This window comes from Acipenser ruthenus, chromosome 12, assembly GCF_902713425.1.
Source record: "Acipenser ruthenus chromosome 12, fAciRut3.2 maternal haplotype, whole genome shotgun sequence".
In the NCBI taxonomy this organism is placed as follows: Eukaryota; Metazoa; Chordata; class Actinopteri; order Acipenseriformes; family Acipenseridae; genus Acipenser; species Acipenser ruthenus.
Window position 1 is genome coordinate 10141141 of NC_081200.1, and position 14613 is coordinate 10155753.

The window sequence follows — 14613 nt, forward strand, 5'->3', positions numbered from 1 at the left end:
ATACCAAGAGATCTGTCTTCTGAAGAGATATTCTTGTAATAAACTGTAGATGCTTGTTTCATCATTTCATACACATTAAAATAGAATGAAACAGAAATAGTTTATGTGCACTGCTAGGGAGTTATAGCTTACCTTGGAGTTCTGATGAGACATCAGATCCACAGTTTATTGGCTTTCACAAGATGCTCTTGAAACTCAAGAATGGAAACAGCTTTTGAAAATGTGCGTGACTTTTTCAGGTGTGGCTGTGTACACAGGCATGGAGGCAAAAATGGCTTTGAATTACAAGTGCAAATCACAGAAACGCTCCGCTGTTGAGAAGTAAGTCTAAAGAACAGTTTGCAGTACATGTTTTAATAGACTTGTATTTTCCCCAGTAGATAATGTTTGTCTAACATGGGTGCTGTATTATGCTTTCATACTGTAGTTCTGATTTCCTTATTTCCTTATAAAGGTCAATGAACACGTTTCTACTCATCTACTTGGGAATCCTGTTGTTTGAAGCTGTTCTGAGCACCATCTTGAAGTATGCATGGCAAGCTGAATCAAAGTGGGATGAGCCATGGTATAACCAAAAGACTGAGCAAGAGAGGAATAGCAGCAAAGTATGTCTATAGTAAACCTTAGGGAATGGGTTTAATAAAAACTATGTAGTGGTTTGTTATTGTGATCTTTTTTTTTTTTTTTCCCATGCATTTCCGCCTTCTTCAGACAAGCTTTTTTATTGTTTAACATCAGATAATACAACTGCTTTTTACCACAAAGAAATTGCAGGGGCTTTTAACACTAGAAGACCCAGAGATATACTCATACCTAGAAACCCTGCAGCAGTCTTTCTGACGGCTGCATTCAAAAACACTGTAAATAGTATAACGAAAGGAGAAAGTCGGATGTAATTCGTTTTTTTTTTGTTTTTTTTTTTATTGAGAGTGTCACATAAACATCTGAACAACTGAAGCATATTAAATATTATTTGTAAATTATTTTACAAATCAAAATGAGAAAATGTAAATAAATATCTGAACAGACATCGGTTTACAACATACATATTTATAAAACTGAAACGATAGCAATACATTTTAAACTTTTCAACAGAAATCGGTTTATTATCAGATGCGCAAAAGCAACCGAACAATGCAGATAAATAAACTTAGGCCCTGTCCACACTACATAACCGAACTCGAGAACCATACTCAAAAACTGTTTAATTAATCCAGCTGAAAGCGTCCACACTGAAGTACCGTTTCATGTTTTGTCGGGCTTAATGCGTCCTCACACTATTAAAATAGTTTGATTACAGTTCCTAGCAGCGCAATGAACAGTGGAAATGAATGCGATAGTATCCCACCATGCACTGTATTTTATTTTAAAATAACATGTTATACTTCATATTAATAGAAGTGCGTATTGCTAAAAATAAATAAATAAAACAAGTATTTTGGAAAAACGTAAATCCGAACACACACACACACACACACACACACACAAGTAGGGCTTGAAGTTTTTGGGTTATATTTTTTATCAGGTGACATCTCTTTAAACAAATTGAGCTGCTTCTGTTTTCATAATTAAAAAAGCTGTTAATTAAAACAATCTTTGTTTTTACCTTCATATCTTGCCTGAGCCTAATTCTGGTGCCCTTAAATTTATTTCAAAGAGAGCTGACAAATTACGTGAATTGTACATCCCCGACTTTTAACTCGAATTTCATTTTTTCAGTTACCTATAATTTAACGTTGTGCTTTTGTTTGTTTTTTTCCCCAACTAGTTCAATAGAGAGATGTCCTGACAGGTTTATTTTTTTAAGCATAAAAATGAATACGCAGTGCAGAGTGTACACTGACAGCAGCATAAAGGAATATCCAATAGAAAGTGTCCTGACGCCATCAGGTGATTTTTGGGCATTTGCCAAGCACTCCCACTTTTCACTTCCAGAGCTCGGCAACTCCACGAAATCAACCCACCCTGACCCTAACCCAACCCCAACCTTATCCTTCAGTAACCCCAGCCCTAAAACGTAACCCAATACCTAACCCTTAACCGAACCATTAAAAATCATCTGATGCCCTCAGGACACTTTCTAGTAGATATTCCTTTTGTGCTGCACACTGACAGCAAGTCCTTCGCCAAACATACCATAAAGCATTTTGGGATGTTGGAGGATACACAAAAAATTTAGTTCGGTATTACAGCGTCCACACTTCTTGGAAACCGCATTATCTGATGCGATCTAATTAGAACCGGACTCGAGACTACCCCCTGAGGTAAAACAATAGAGTGTCAGTTATTCACTCAGGCAGAGAGTAGAGACTAATCTAATTCAGCTAAACACTTTGCGGACTGGTAAATGAAAAATAATAAAGTAGAGTACCATTCTGTATAATCAAAATACAATTGTTTTCTGTGTGGCTGACAAGGAGACTGCTCCCAGGGCTTTTAAGTATAATTTAATATATCGCCTTTATTTCTCCACGCCCACGTTTCATGCTTTGTGAGAATATTTAATACATACGGACAGAAAGGTACATGAAGAAGCAGCCCCATAAGTGTTACACTAGTGGAGAAAATTACATTTTAAAACCAAAAACTGCCGCGGGGCTTCTAGTGTTAAATGTTAGGACAAGCAAACAACAGTGTCTTTGCTTTGTGTGGGTCCTATTATTATCTGTAATTCCCAGTTATTCACCAGTTAAAATAAAGGACTACTCTAATGTAATTGTTGAATAACTTGTAAGTGCAGGTGTTTTGTAGATGGTTTGCTAAATACCTGTTCTCTGTGCTGTTCATTTTCAGATTTTGAGGTTCATCTCAGACTTTCTTGCTTTCCTTGTTCTGTACAATTTCATCATCCCCATCTCGCTGTATGTAACTGTGGAGATGCAGAAGTTCCTTGGCTCCTTTTTCATTGGCTGGGATATTGATCTCTACCATGAGGAGACTGACCAGAAGGCACAGGTGAACACCTCTGACCTAAATGAAGAACTGGGGCAGGTATGTTTCTATCTTGAAATCTACATACACTTATTTTAAAAATACAACAGAAGGCATATGAAAAAAAAAGGGAGTTGAACATAGTTTGTTTTTGTTGGTGTATGTTAATCAGGAAATTCAACAAATATTATAAATAAGTAACATTTTCTCTGTTGTTAGAACTTTGTGAATTTTTATTTTATGTACATTTTTTTGGTTAAATTACTAAATATATACAGTGCCTTGCAAAAGTATTCAGACCCCTGACCAATTCTCTCATATTACTGAATTACAAATGGTACATTGAAATTTTGTTCTGTTTGATATTTTATTTTAAAACACTGAAACTCAAAATCAATTATTGTAAGGTGATATTGGTTTTATGTTGGGAAATATTTTTAAGAAAAATAATAAACTGAAATATCTTGCTTGCATAATGTCGTGGAAATTCTAATTCCAAACACAGGCCTTTATTTCTTAAGTTTGCAAACTGAAAACACTCTCAACACACAGGGTGCTAGATAATCATCGAGCAGTGTTCCAACATACAGAGTTAGATCAGTTTCTTATATACCTTAAAACTGTCAGCAAGGCAGAGGGTTAGCCAATGATGATTCAGATATTAGCATATAAGAAAAAACAACTTATAACTATGCATACGTGGCATATAGCTAAGCAAGCAGATAACAGGATGGGTAGTTTGGGTGTACGTGCAAAAAGTCACGTCTGGCTCATCTTCACAGCTGCAGCTGCAGTGTAGGCATCTTGCAGTTTCTTGTTCTGACTTTATCTTAAGCAAAGCATACAAGGTTATGCAAGCAAGGTTATAGGAGTGCAAAATGCCAGTACATTATGTCGAGCCAATTCTATTTTCTGTAACATTTCTATTACAATAAGTATTCAACCCCTGTGCTGTGGAAGCTCCCAGTTTAAACCGATGAAAGAAATTGCCCTAACAAGGACACAATTACCTTACCATTGGCCTCCACCTGTGAACTATTAAAGTTGCTGTCACATTTTCTGGATAAAAACCCCACTGTTGAAGGATCATTGGTCAGGCTGTGAATCTGAAGGAAAATGAAGACCAAAGAGCATTCTACAGAAGTTAGAGATAAAGTAATACAAATGCATAGATTAGGGAAAGGGTACAAAATAATATCCAAGTGTTTGGATATCCCAGTGAGCACAGTTGGATCAATAATCAGGAAGTGGAAGCTGCATCACACCACCCAGGCACTGCCAAGAAAAGGCCGTCCCTCAAAACTCAGCGCTCAAACAAGAAGGAGACTTGTGAGAGAAGCCACAGAGAGGCCAACAATCACTTTGAAGGAGCTACAGAATTCAGTGGCTGGGAGTGGAATAATGGTGCACCATTATGGGCATCTTGTTAAAATTGAAGGAAGAATGGATGGAGCAAAATACACGGAAATGCTGCAAGAGAACCTGCTTCAGTCCGCTAAAAAACTGAAGCTTGGGAGGAAATTCATCTTTCAGCAGGACAATGATCCCAAGCACAAGGCCAAAGCAACATTGGAGTGGCTCAAGAACAAAAAGGTGAATGTCCTACAGTGGCCCAGTCAAAGTCCTGATCTCAATCCCATTGAGAATCTGTGGCACTATTTGAAAATTGCGGTCCACAAGCGTCGTCCAACCAACCTGAACAACCTGGAGCAAATCTGCCAAGAAGAATGGGCCAAAATCACTCTGACACTGTGTGCAAAGCTGGTACATACTTACCCCAAAAGACTTAAAGCTGTTATTGCAGCGAAAGGTGGCTCTACCAAATATTAATGTATGGGGGTTGAATACTTATGCAAGCAAGATATTTCAGTTTTTTTATTTCTTAAAAATATTTCCCAACATAAATAAAATTGTCACCTTACAATAATTGATTTTGAGTTTCAGTGTTTTAAAATAAAATATCAAACAGAACGAAATTTCAATGTACCATTTGTAATTCAGTAATATGAGAGAATTGGTCAGGAGTCTGAATACTTTTGCAAGGCACTGTATATATTTGGTTTGAATATTTTAAGGTGACCTGTCTAAATTCTATGTTTTAGGTGGAATACGTGTTTACTGATAAGACCGGGACCTTGACAGAGAACGAAATGCAGTTTCGTGAATGCTCCATTAATGGCATTAAATACAATGAGATCAATGGCAAATTGGTCCCAGAAGGAACGACAGATGATTATCCTGATGGATATTTACCAAGACTGGTAATTTACCCTTTTTTTCATAGCATATCATATAATTGAGAAAGTACAAAAAGAGAAACTCTACAATCGACATTCAGCCCTTTGCGGTCCATTGTCGGACCTGGTCCGACATTGCAATTATTCCTATCCGGTCCATTGTTGGACCCTGTCCGACATCATCAAAAAACAGATTTCTAGTCGTTTTTTCTCCGGAAAAAGCCGAGAAAACCATTCAATGGCCGAGTGGGAGCGTCAGGAGCCGAGACAAGCCTAAATAAATAAATAAATAAGGCGTATCTCATGAATAGTCATACCTGCCACTGGCATTACATAGGGGCGGTCATAAGGAAACAAGCTGTCTGATACAGCATCAGCGCACAGAGACTTTCACTAACATTTGCAGAGCTTTTTTGAGATGTTATAGTGATAAAATAATGGCTTGGATTGCATTATTGAGGAGTTTGGTGATAAAACGAGTGATCAGGAGATGATTGATCAGTATGTACGACTATTATTATTATTATTATTATTATTATTATTATTATTATTATTATTATTATTTATTTATTATTATTTATTTATTAGCATACGTGAAAGCTATAGCGAACGAAAGGGTGGGGCGGGGCTGGAGATGCCTAGTGAGTGCTTTGTTGATATGCAGGGCCTTTTAAACCCATTTGACTGTGGAAAGAAAATACTTTTAAACAGCGCGTCTAAAATTAACTGCGCGAGTGAAAATAAATTGGACCTGACGCGCACTTAATAAATGGACTGCAAAGGGTTAGTATATAAGACTGTACAAAACAGATAATGTACAAGAGATTTAATTAAACATTCAGGTGCTGTATCTCACATGGTCCTGTTTATCTTTTTTTAACATGCAGAGTGGAGATGAAGAGCTCTTCCTGAAGGCAGTCTCACTTTGTCACACAGTGCAGATCAGCTATGATCAAACAGACGGCCTAGAGGACAGTTTCAGGCATGCCAATGGAATGTCATCCCAGATGGAATACTATGCCTCTTCACCAGATGAGAAAGCTTTAGTGGAGGCTACAGAAAGGTGAGAAGCTGAAACTGCTTTGTAGTTCGGAATCCTGTGGAGCTACATGTTTTGAATGTCAAAATTTCAAAACTTAAATAGCGACTGGGTGTTCTTGGACACTTTAGGGTCAAGAAAAGTCCCTGAAATTTGTGCTATTATTATTATTATTATTATTATTATTATTTATTTCTTAGCAGACGTCCTTATCCAGGGCGACCTTACAATTGTTACAAGATATCACGTTATTTTTACATACAGTTACATTATTTTTTACACATTATTTTTACATACAATGACCCATTTATACAGTTGGGTTTTTACTGGAGCAATCTAGGTAAAGTACCTTGCTTAGGGATACAGCAGCAGTGTCCTCCACCTGGGATTGAACCCACAACCCTCCGGTCAAGAGTCCAGAGCCCTAACCACTACTCCACACTGCTGCCCTTTTACTTCATTGTTTGTTCTCAGGAATATAAGTAGTTCATGATCACATTATTTTACCTGATTTTCTTTGTATTTGTGCACAGTTAGTTTGATTTAGTATCCTAGCTTTCCACTCTGATCTTATTCAGTAAAATGTCATTTGCTTTTAGATTTAAGAATAAGCATTTATATGGTAAAAATGCAAGCAAATATTCTTGCATATCGTACTGTTTTGAAGTAAAATTGTCAGCATGTGACTTGAATGGAAACAGCTTTAATAAAGCTGTAATAAAATACTATATACTATAGTTTAGAGTTCAGTTGTTGAGCAGTAAGTCTAAAGAACAGTTTACCGTACCTGTTTTGAAGTATCTACCGTTCTATGAATTACAAGGGTTTTCTTTTCTTTTTTTGTCAATTTGTGGTTTAGGAGTCTGCTTGTGAAAGGAAACCGCTATGAAGTACACGACAATTGAGGGTTATAGTTGTTAAGGGTTATATTGATTTAGAAAATACTTAGTATTTTAAATGAAGCTGTTGAGGCATTAGTGGTGACAGTTTCCTATAGAAACTTTTTAAAGTTCAAATTGCTCATCTATTAACCAGACCACTAGAAGCCTTTCTCAGTGTTTTGCCCTACAATATATAAATGTTTGTTTTATGCAAAAGTATATTAATCCAATTAGTGAGTGATGAATAAACAAACTGATTTCACAGCACACATGAGAGCCTATCATCAGTGTCAAGGTGCAGCACTGAAAAGGTCCTTAATATTTCATTTTTAACCTCTTGCATGAGGAAGTTGAACAGAGAAACAAAACCCTAATGGAAGAGGACTCTGTACTGCTGCACTGACACTGCTCCTAAGCTTTCAGCTTGGTCCATCACAAATTAGATAACATTAAAGTTCAAAATATTTAAAGTAATCAATTCCTAATTTTGTTTACTAGGAATAAGTGCTTCTATTGAAGTATAACATGATCTGAAATGTCTGCTTCATTGGAAAGGGCATGACCTTTTGTTACAAAACTGTACCAAGTGTCTCTTTAACTGATGATCTATTCAAATTGTTTCTAATCATGAAGTCAGTTTGTGTACAGAGAGGCTGTTTGGGTTGATAATATAAATAACACAGCCTGCTCTCATGAATCTTGCAGTCATTTGAAATGTTAGAAAAGTAAAGCTGCTTATTTAGTTGCATGTTTTATTTTGGCCTTGTACTCTTGCTACTAATGATTTTTATCATGGAGCTTAGGTTGACAGGTAAAATTCTCACAGAAAATGTTGACTATTGGTTGTGTTTTAATGTTGGTGATTTAAGTGTAAGACCTCCATGTAATTTGAACCCTGTTAACATATTATAAGTAAATCTTTCAATTACGCTTCAATAAGTACATTCTGGTTTTGTTCATTTAGACTTGGAGGAAAGGTTAATAAATTAGCATTTTATGAAGCTTTAATTATTCTTCATTGTTGCAGGATTGGTGTAACCTTCGCAGGAAGCAATGGGGAAAATATGGAAATTAAAACATTCGGAAGATCAGAGAAGTAAGCTCCTTTTGTGTGTTAAAATTGTGAAATTTGAATTTGCTTCTTTTTTTTTTTTCTTGTAAACACAGATTTTGATTTTGTTTACTCTGTAGTTATCACATTATGTAAATGGTGTTTGAGTACATCTAGATCAAATAAGCCTGAAACATTACGATACTGAATTTTGTTATTTAAAATATCAGGTGCTTTTAAGCAGTAAGCTGTTGTAGCTTTTAGTTACATTTTTCGAGCTATGAAATAAAAAGAAAAAATTAAATTAAATTAAAATCGGCTCTTGACACAAAACACTTATTCATTAATGTTTCTATCTGTAGTTGTTGTTTTCAGCTGAACCACAAATGCTTATAAATGTATTTTGTAACATTTGTTTTCTAGGTATAAACTACTGCATGTTTTAGAGTTTGATGCCAATAGAAGAAGAATGAGTGTTATTTTACAAACACCATCAGGTATGTACAGCCACGATTTTTTAGGGATCTGTAGCATCCTATGTGCCTCCTGTTTGTTTTGGTTTTTTTTTTTTTTTTTTAATTGATGTATTTTTATAGGAGAAAAGGTGCTGTTCACTAAAGGAGCAGAGTCTTCTGTTTTTCCATTTACCCGAAGTGGAGCAATAGAAAAAACAAGGGTCCACGTAGATGAGTTTGCTTTAGTAAGTAAAATACCTTTTCAACTTGTACATTTTTCCAGTTTCTGTGTAGAAGATGACTTGAGGGTGTGCAGTCAAGGCTATTCCACTATGCTCTTTTGTTTTTTTTTCTATTTGATTGAACACAGAAAGGACTGAGGACTCTTGTGGTAGCCTGTAGACACTTCACTCCTGAAGAATATCAGGAGGTGGACCGACGCCTCAACGAGGCCAGGACTGCACTGCAACAGAGAGAGGAGCGCCTAGCTGAGGTCTTCAGCTTCATTGAAAAAGACCTGGAGCTCCTGGGAGCCACCGGAGTGGAAGACAAGTATGTGTTAACCGCAGCTTAACAAATTCAATAAATGTTTAAAAAAAGATCATATATGCACACATTCTGAATTTCTTTGCAACATACTGTCCTGTAAGTAGGTGCACATGATAGCAATATTGTATAGTGTTAACATTTGATTTAGTGGATTTAATAGTAGATATAATTGATCATCTTAAACTGCATTTAGAGTAGTGTGTATATATATATATATATATATATATAGACGTGCTCAAATTTGTTGGTACCCTTACAGCTCATTGAAATAATGCTTCATTCCTCCTGAAAAGTGATGAAATTAAAAGCTATTTTATCATGTATACTTGCATGCCTTTGGTATGTCATAGAATAAAGCAAAGAAGCTGTGAAAAGAGATGAATTATTGCTTATTCTACAAAGATATTCTAAAATGGCCTGGACACATTTGTTGGTACCCCTTAGAAAAGATAATAAATAATTGGATTATAGTGATATTTCAAACTAATTAGTTTCTTTAATTAGTATCACACATGTCTCCAATCTTGTAATCAGCAGCAGTGTGGAGTAGTGGTTAGGGCTCTGGACTCTTGACCGGAGGGTCGTGGGTTCAGTCCCCGTGGAGGACACTGCTGCTGTACCCTTGAGCAAGGTACTTTACCCAGATTGCTCCAGTAAAAACCCAGCTGTATAAATGGGTAATTGTATGTAAAAATAATGTGTAAAAAAAATAATGTAATTAAATGTAAAAAAAAATGTGATATCTTGTAACAATTGTAAGTCGCCCTGGATAAGGGCGTCTGCTAAGAAAAAAAAAAAAAGAAATGGAGAAAAGTAGTCACTGTGCTGTTTGGTATCATTGTGTGCACCACACTGAACATGGACCAGAGAAAGCAAAGGAGAGAGTTGTCTGAGGAGATCAGAAAGAAAATAATAGACAAGCATGGTAAAGGTAAAGGCTACAAGACAATCTCCAAGCAGCTTGATGTTCCTGTGACAACAGTTGCAAATATTATTAAGAAGTTTAAGGTCCATGGAACTGTTGCCAACCTCCCTGGGCGCGGCCAGATTGAACAGATTGAAATCGACCCCAGATTGAACAGAAGGATAGTGCGAATGGTAGAAAAAGAACCAAGGATAACTGCCAAAGAGATACAAGCTGAACTCCAAGGTGAAGGTACGTCAGTTTCTGATTGCACCATCCGTCGCTTTTTGAGTGAAAGTGGGGCTCCATGGAAGAAGACCCAGGAGGACTCCACTTTTGACAGAAAAACATAAAAAAGCCAGACTGGAATTTGCTAAAATGCATATTGACAAGCCACAATCCTTCTGGGAGAATGTCCTTTGGACAGATGAGTCAAAACTGGAGCTTTTTGGCAAGTCACATCAGCTCTCTGTTCACAGACGAAAAAATGAAGCTTTCAAAGAAAAGAACACCATACCTACAGTGAAACATGGAGGAGGCTCGGTTATGTTTTGGGGCTGCTTTGCTGCGCCTGGCACAGGGTGCCTTGAATCTGTGCAGGGCACAATGAAATCTCAAGACTATCAAGGCATTCTGGAGCGAAACGTACTGCCCAGTGTCAGAAAGCTCTGTCTCAGTCGCAGGTCATGGGTCCTCCAACAGGATAATGACCCAAAACACACAGCTAAAAGCACCCAAGAATGGATAAGAACAAAACATTGGACTATTCTGAAGTGGCCTTCTATGAGTCCTGATCTGAATCCTATCGAACATCTATGGAAAGAGCTGAAACTTGCAGTCTGGAGAAGGCACCCATCAAACCTGAGACAGCTGGAGCAGTTTTCTCAGGAAGAGTGGGCCAAACAAGGTGCAGAAGTCTCATTGAGAGCTACAGAAAACATTTGATTGCAGTGATTGCCTCTAAAGGTTGTGCAACAAAATATTAGGTTAAGGGTCCCATCATTTTTGTCCATGCCATTTTCATTTGTTTTATTATTTACAATATTATGTTGAATAAAAAATCAAAAGCAAAGTCTGATTTCTATTAAATATGGAATAAACAATGGAGAATGCCAATTACTTTTGTCAGTTTTAAGTTATTTCAGAGAAAATTGTGCATTCTTCGTTTTTTGTGGAGGGGTACCAACAAATTTGAGCACGTCTGTGTATATATATATATATATATATTATATATATATATATATATATATATATATATATATATATATATATATATATTGGTGTTGAATGTCTCTGACAATGGGCCCTTGTGGAGAAAGCCTTCTGATTTTATATTCAGATGTGAATAATATTTTATAATGTGTATTTCAGGTTACAAGAGAAAGTCCAGGAGACTATTGAATCCCTCAGACTGGCTGGAATTAAAGTGTGGGTGCTAACAGGAGACAAGCATGAAACTGCAGTCAGTGTTAGTTTGTCCTGTGGACATTTTCACAGAACTATGAATATCTTGGAACTTGTACAGCAGAAATCTGACAATGAATGTGCAGAACAGCTGAGGAGACTTGCCAGAAGGTAATTGTATTCTTGTGGAGCTATACATGCTTTTGAAGCAGTTTTTTTTCTTCTTTTTAGCAATTTTATTTGTTGTTTATTTATAGATTGGTACATGAACAAGTGATTGTGGCCAGAGAGTTATAACAAAGGTTCATGTCCCCTTTGCATATATCTTTTTATTTACTATAAGCTTTGCAGCATTCCACTGCATTGTAAATTCAACAAACTATTTGGTATCTCTAGTATTTTTTTTTAATACATACTGAACAAGGTATATATTCTGGCTTTTGTAATATGCTGTGTAGACCTTGTGTTATGGCACGGGAGCCTCTCTCAAAATAGTAGGTTTGTTTTGCACTTATTGTTGACCTGTTGCTTAAAACAGTAGTAGGCACTTTCTTCATTTGACCAGTAGACCAGTTTATTGTATGATTTAAGAAGTAGAGAGGTTCTGAAGCTGATCTGTCACTGACATCCAATTTAGAATTAAGGACGACCATGTGATCCAGCATGGCCTGGTTGTTGATGGAGCCAGCCTTTCTCTAGCACTCAGGGAGCATGAGAAATTGTTTATGGATGTCTGCAGAAACTGTTCAGCCGTGCTTTGTTGTCGCATGGCACCCCTGCAGAAAGCAAAAGTAAGTCAAAAACATCTTTTTAAAATTAATTTTTGTACGGTATTTAAGTTTGTTGAGTTATGATGATATGTATTTTTGCAACTACTGAACTAAAACATTTTTGAACAAATAGGTGGTACGACTGATAAAGACTTCGCCAGAGAAGCCCATCACATTAGCTATTGGCGATGGAGCCAATGATGTTAGTATGATTCAGGAGGCCCATGTGGGTATAGGTCAGTATTTCACACTATATCATTTAGATTTTTAACTACATTTACTTTAGCAAAAAAAAACTAACTGAATGGATATTATGAGGACCCTTATCCTTTTGTTAAGGAATCCATAATGGTGAATACACCTGTTAATGTATTTTTATGTACTGTACTATTGTTCTTACTTAAAGTAAATGGCTAATTGATAGTGACACCTAGTGGGTGAGATGGGAATAGATTCGCTAAAAGTAAATTACAGTACACCCTCACTATAACGAACCTGTTGGGGTCCAAGCCTTTTGTTCATTATATCGAGGGGTTTGTTATAGCGAAAGGGCAATCCAAAATGAATGCTACACGAAGTAAGTTAATGAGATGAGATTGTGAATAAAAGTAGAATTACATGTCCCTGTTCTGATGGATGCAGTATTCTGCCTTTGCGTTATCCTAGTCGTTGAAGAATTAAAACGCAGTACAAAAAAAAGCACAAATCCCGAAGCTGAACTTTTATTCAAAATCAATCTGACATAAATCGTTTCAAGTGCACTAAATCTTAATGCAACATGCAAGAATCCCAAACTGAGCTTTTATTCCAAATCAACCCGACATGAAAAGTTGACTTTTTTTTTTTCTTTAATCAATTTTGGTTTGCCGCATGGTTGCTCTTTTATTAAGACAAGAGAGTTGACGTCACTGCGGAGGTGGCATCCTGTGCGTACAGACCGGGATGTTGACAGTGTGTGTTTATATTATCGTTTTAAAAAAAAAAATTATTTGGGGTCCAGGGGCCAGGTTTGTTATAGCTGAATGTTCGTTATAATGAAGGGCTTTATAGCAAGGGTGTGCTGTATTTGCAGTTCCCGTAATTAACCTGTATATATTTCTTTACATTGCGAAACTTTAAAATAACCTTATATGGCTAAAATACAATCCACAATTGAATAATATATATTTCGACTTCCTCACTGAAAGTAGTGGTGTTTTTGTTTTCAGGGATCATGGGTAAAGAGGGAAGACAAGCTGTCAGAAACAGTGACTATGCAATTGCAAGATTTAGATTCCTCTCAAAGTTACTGCTGGTCCATGGTCACTTCTACTATATTAGAATAGCAAACCTTGTACAGTACTTTTTCTACAAGGTAGGTTGTGAGCGTTTTCTAAAACAATTGTACTACAAAGTATTTAAAGATGGTATTTTAATGGAATGAATTTGAACAATGCAGTATTTTTAATTAGGTGTAGTTTTATTAATTAATTTGTCTAGAAATTAAATATTTACAATTTTAGGCGGAATTCCCCTCCGTTCTAAATGGCATTTTATCTTTCTTTCTTTCTTTCTTTCTTTCTTTCTTTCTTTCTTTCTTTTTTTAGAATGTGTGTTTTATCACACCCCAGTTTTTATACCAGTTCGTCTGTCTGTTTACACAGCAAGTAAGTATTCTTTTGCATTTTTTTAAATTCTTTTATGTGTGGGTGTTTTTTCTTTGCAATGCCAGTTATAAATGATCCCCCACTGAGGAGGATATTGTTGAAGCAACTGATGCACTTTCAAGTTTCACAAGATCTAGAAAACCGCTCATCGAACCACTGATTGAACTTGGTTAGGATGTCATTTGACACAAGGTATTGAGGGTATCAGAACCTGGGTGGAGGAATCTGCTTGTCTGCCTGTAGCACTTCCATATTTACATGTACATTTGACACTACAGTCGTGGTGGGGACTGTGTGTTAATAACATCATTTTCTACCTAGTAACTACAAACACCCTGATTACAGTGTGTGTTGATGTTTCTAATACCAACAACATTACTATGCTGGCATCGAGATAAACTGTTCAAAATGTCCTGTCAAAGGGGATTTTATGAAAATATGTATTTCTCTGTCCCCTAGACGCTGTATGACAGTGTATACCTTACACTGTACAACATCTCTTTCACATCCCTGCCCATTCTGATGTACAGTCTCTTTGAACAGCTGGTGCACCCCCATGTGTTACAAAGCAAACCTGCTCTTTACAGGTAATTTTCCAGTAGGTCCTTTTGTTATCTTTGAATGACTTTGTAGGCTTAAAGGGCAAGTGAGAAGGAAGACACAAACCTAGTAATTGCTTAGAACAGCATTTGGCTTGACACCAGAACTGATCATATGGTATTCTAGACCATGCTTGTGTTTAATAT

General features: G+C 36.5%; 1 protein-coding gene across 6 annotated transcripts in view; it reads left to right on the forward strand.

Moving 5' to 3' along the window:
* Window positions 1–14613, forward strand: part of LOC117417098 (phospholipid-transporting ATPase IF-like) — a 44087-nt gene that overhangs the window by 15240 nt on the left and 14234 nt on the right. For all 6 annotated transcript variants that reach the window (XM_059034495.1, XM_059034494.1, XM_059034492.1 and 3 more), the window contains exons 10-24: window positions 240–321; window positions 455–605; window positions 2794–2991; window positions 5034–5192; window positions 6056–6231; window positions 8116–8184; window positions 8563–8636; window positions 8736–8839; window positions 8965–9146; window positions 11419–11622; window positions 12089–12242; window positions 12355–12457; window positions 13430–13575; window positions 13808–13867; window positions 14327–14454. In XM_059034495.1, the coding sequence (XP_058890478.1) occupies window positions 240–321; window positions 455–605; window positions 2794–2991; window positions 5034–5192; window positions 6056–6231; window positions 8116–8184; window positions 8563–8636; window positions 8736–8839; window positions 8965–9146; window positions 11419–11622; window positions 12089–12242; window positions 12355–12457; window positions 13430–13575; window positions 13808–13867; window positions 14327–14454 (1990 nt within the window). The remainder of the gene's footprint in view (window positions 1–239; window positions 322–454; window positions 606–2793; window positions 2992–5033; window positions 5193–6055; window positions 6232–8115; window positions 8185–8562; window positions 8637–8735; window positions 8840–8964; window positions 9147–11418; window positions 11623–12088; window positions 12243–12354; window positions 12458–13429; window positions 13576–13807; window positions 13868–14326; window positions 14455–14613) is intronic.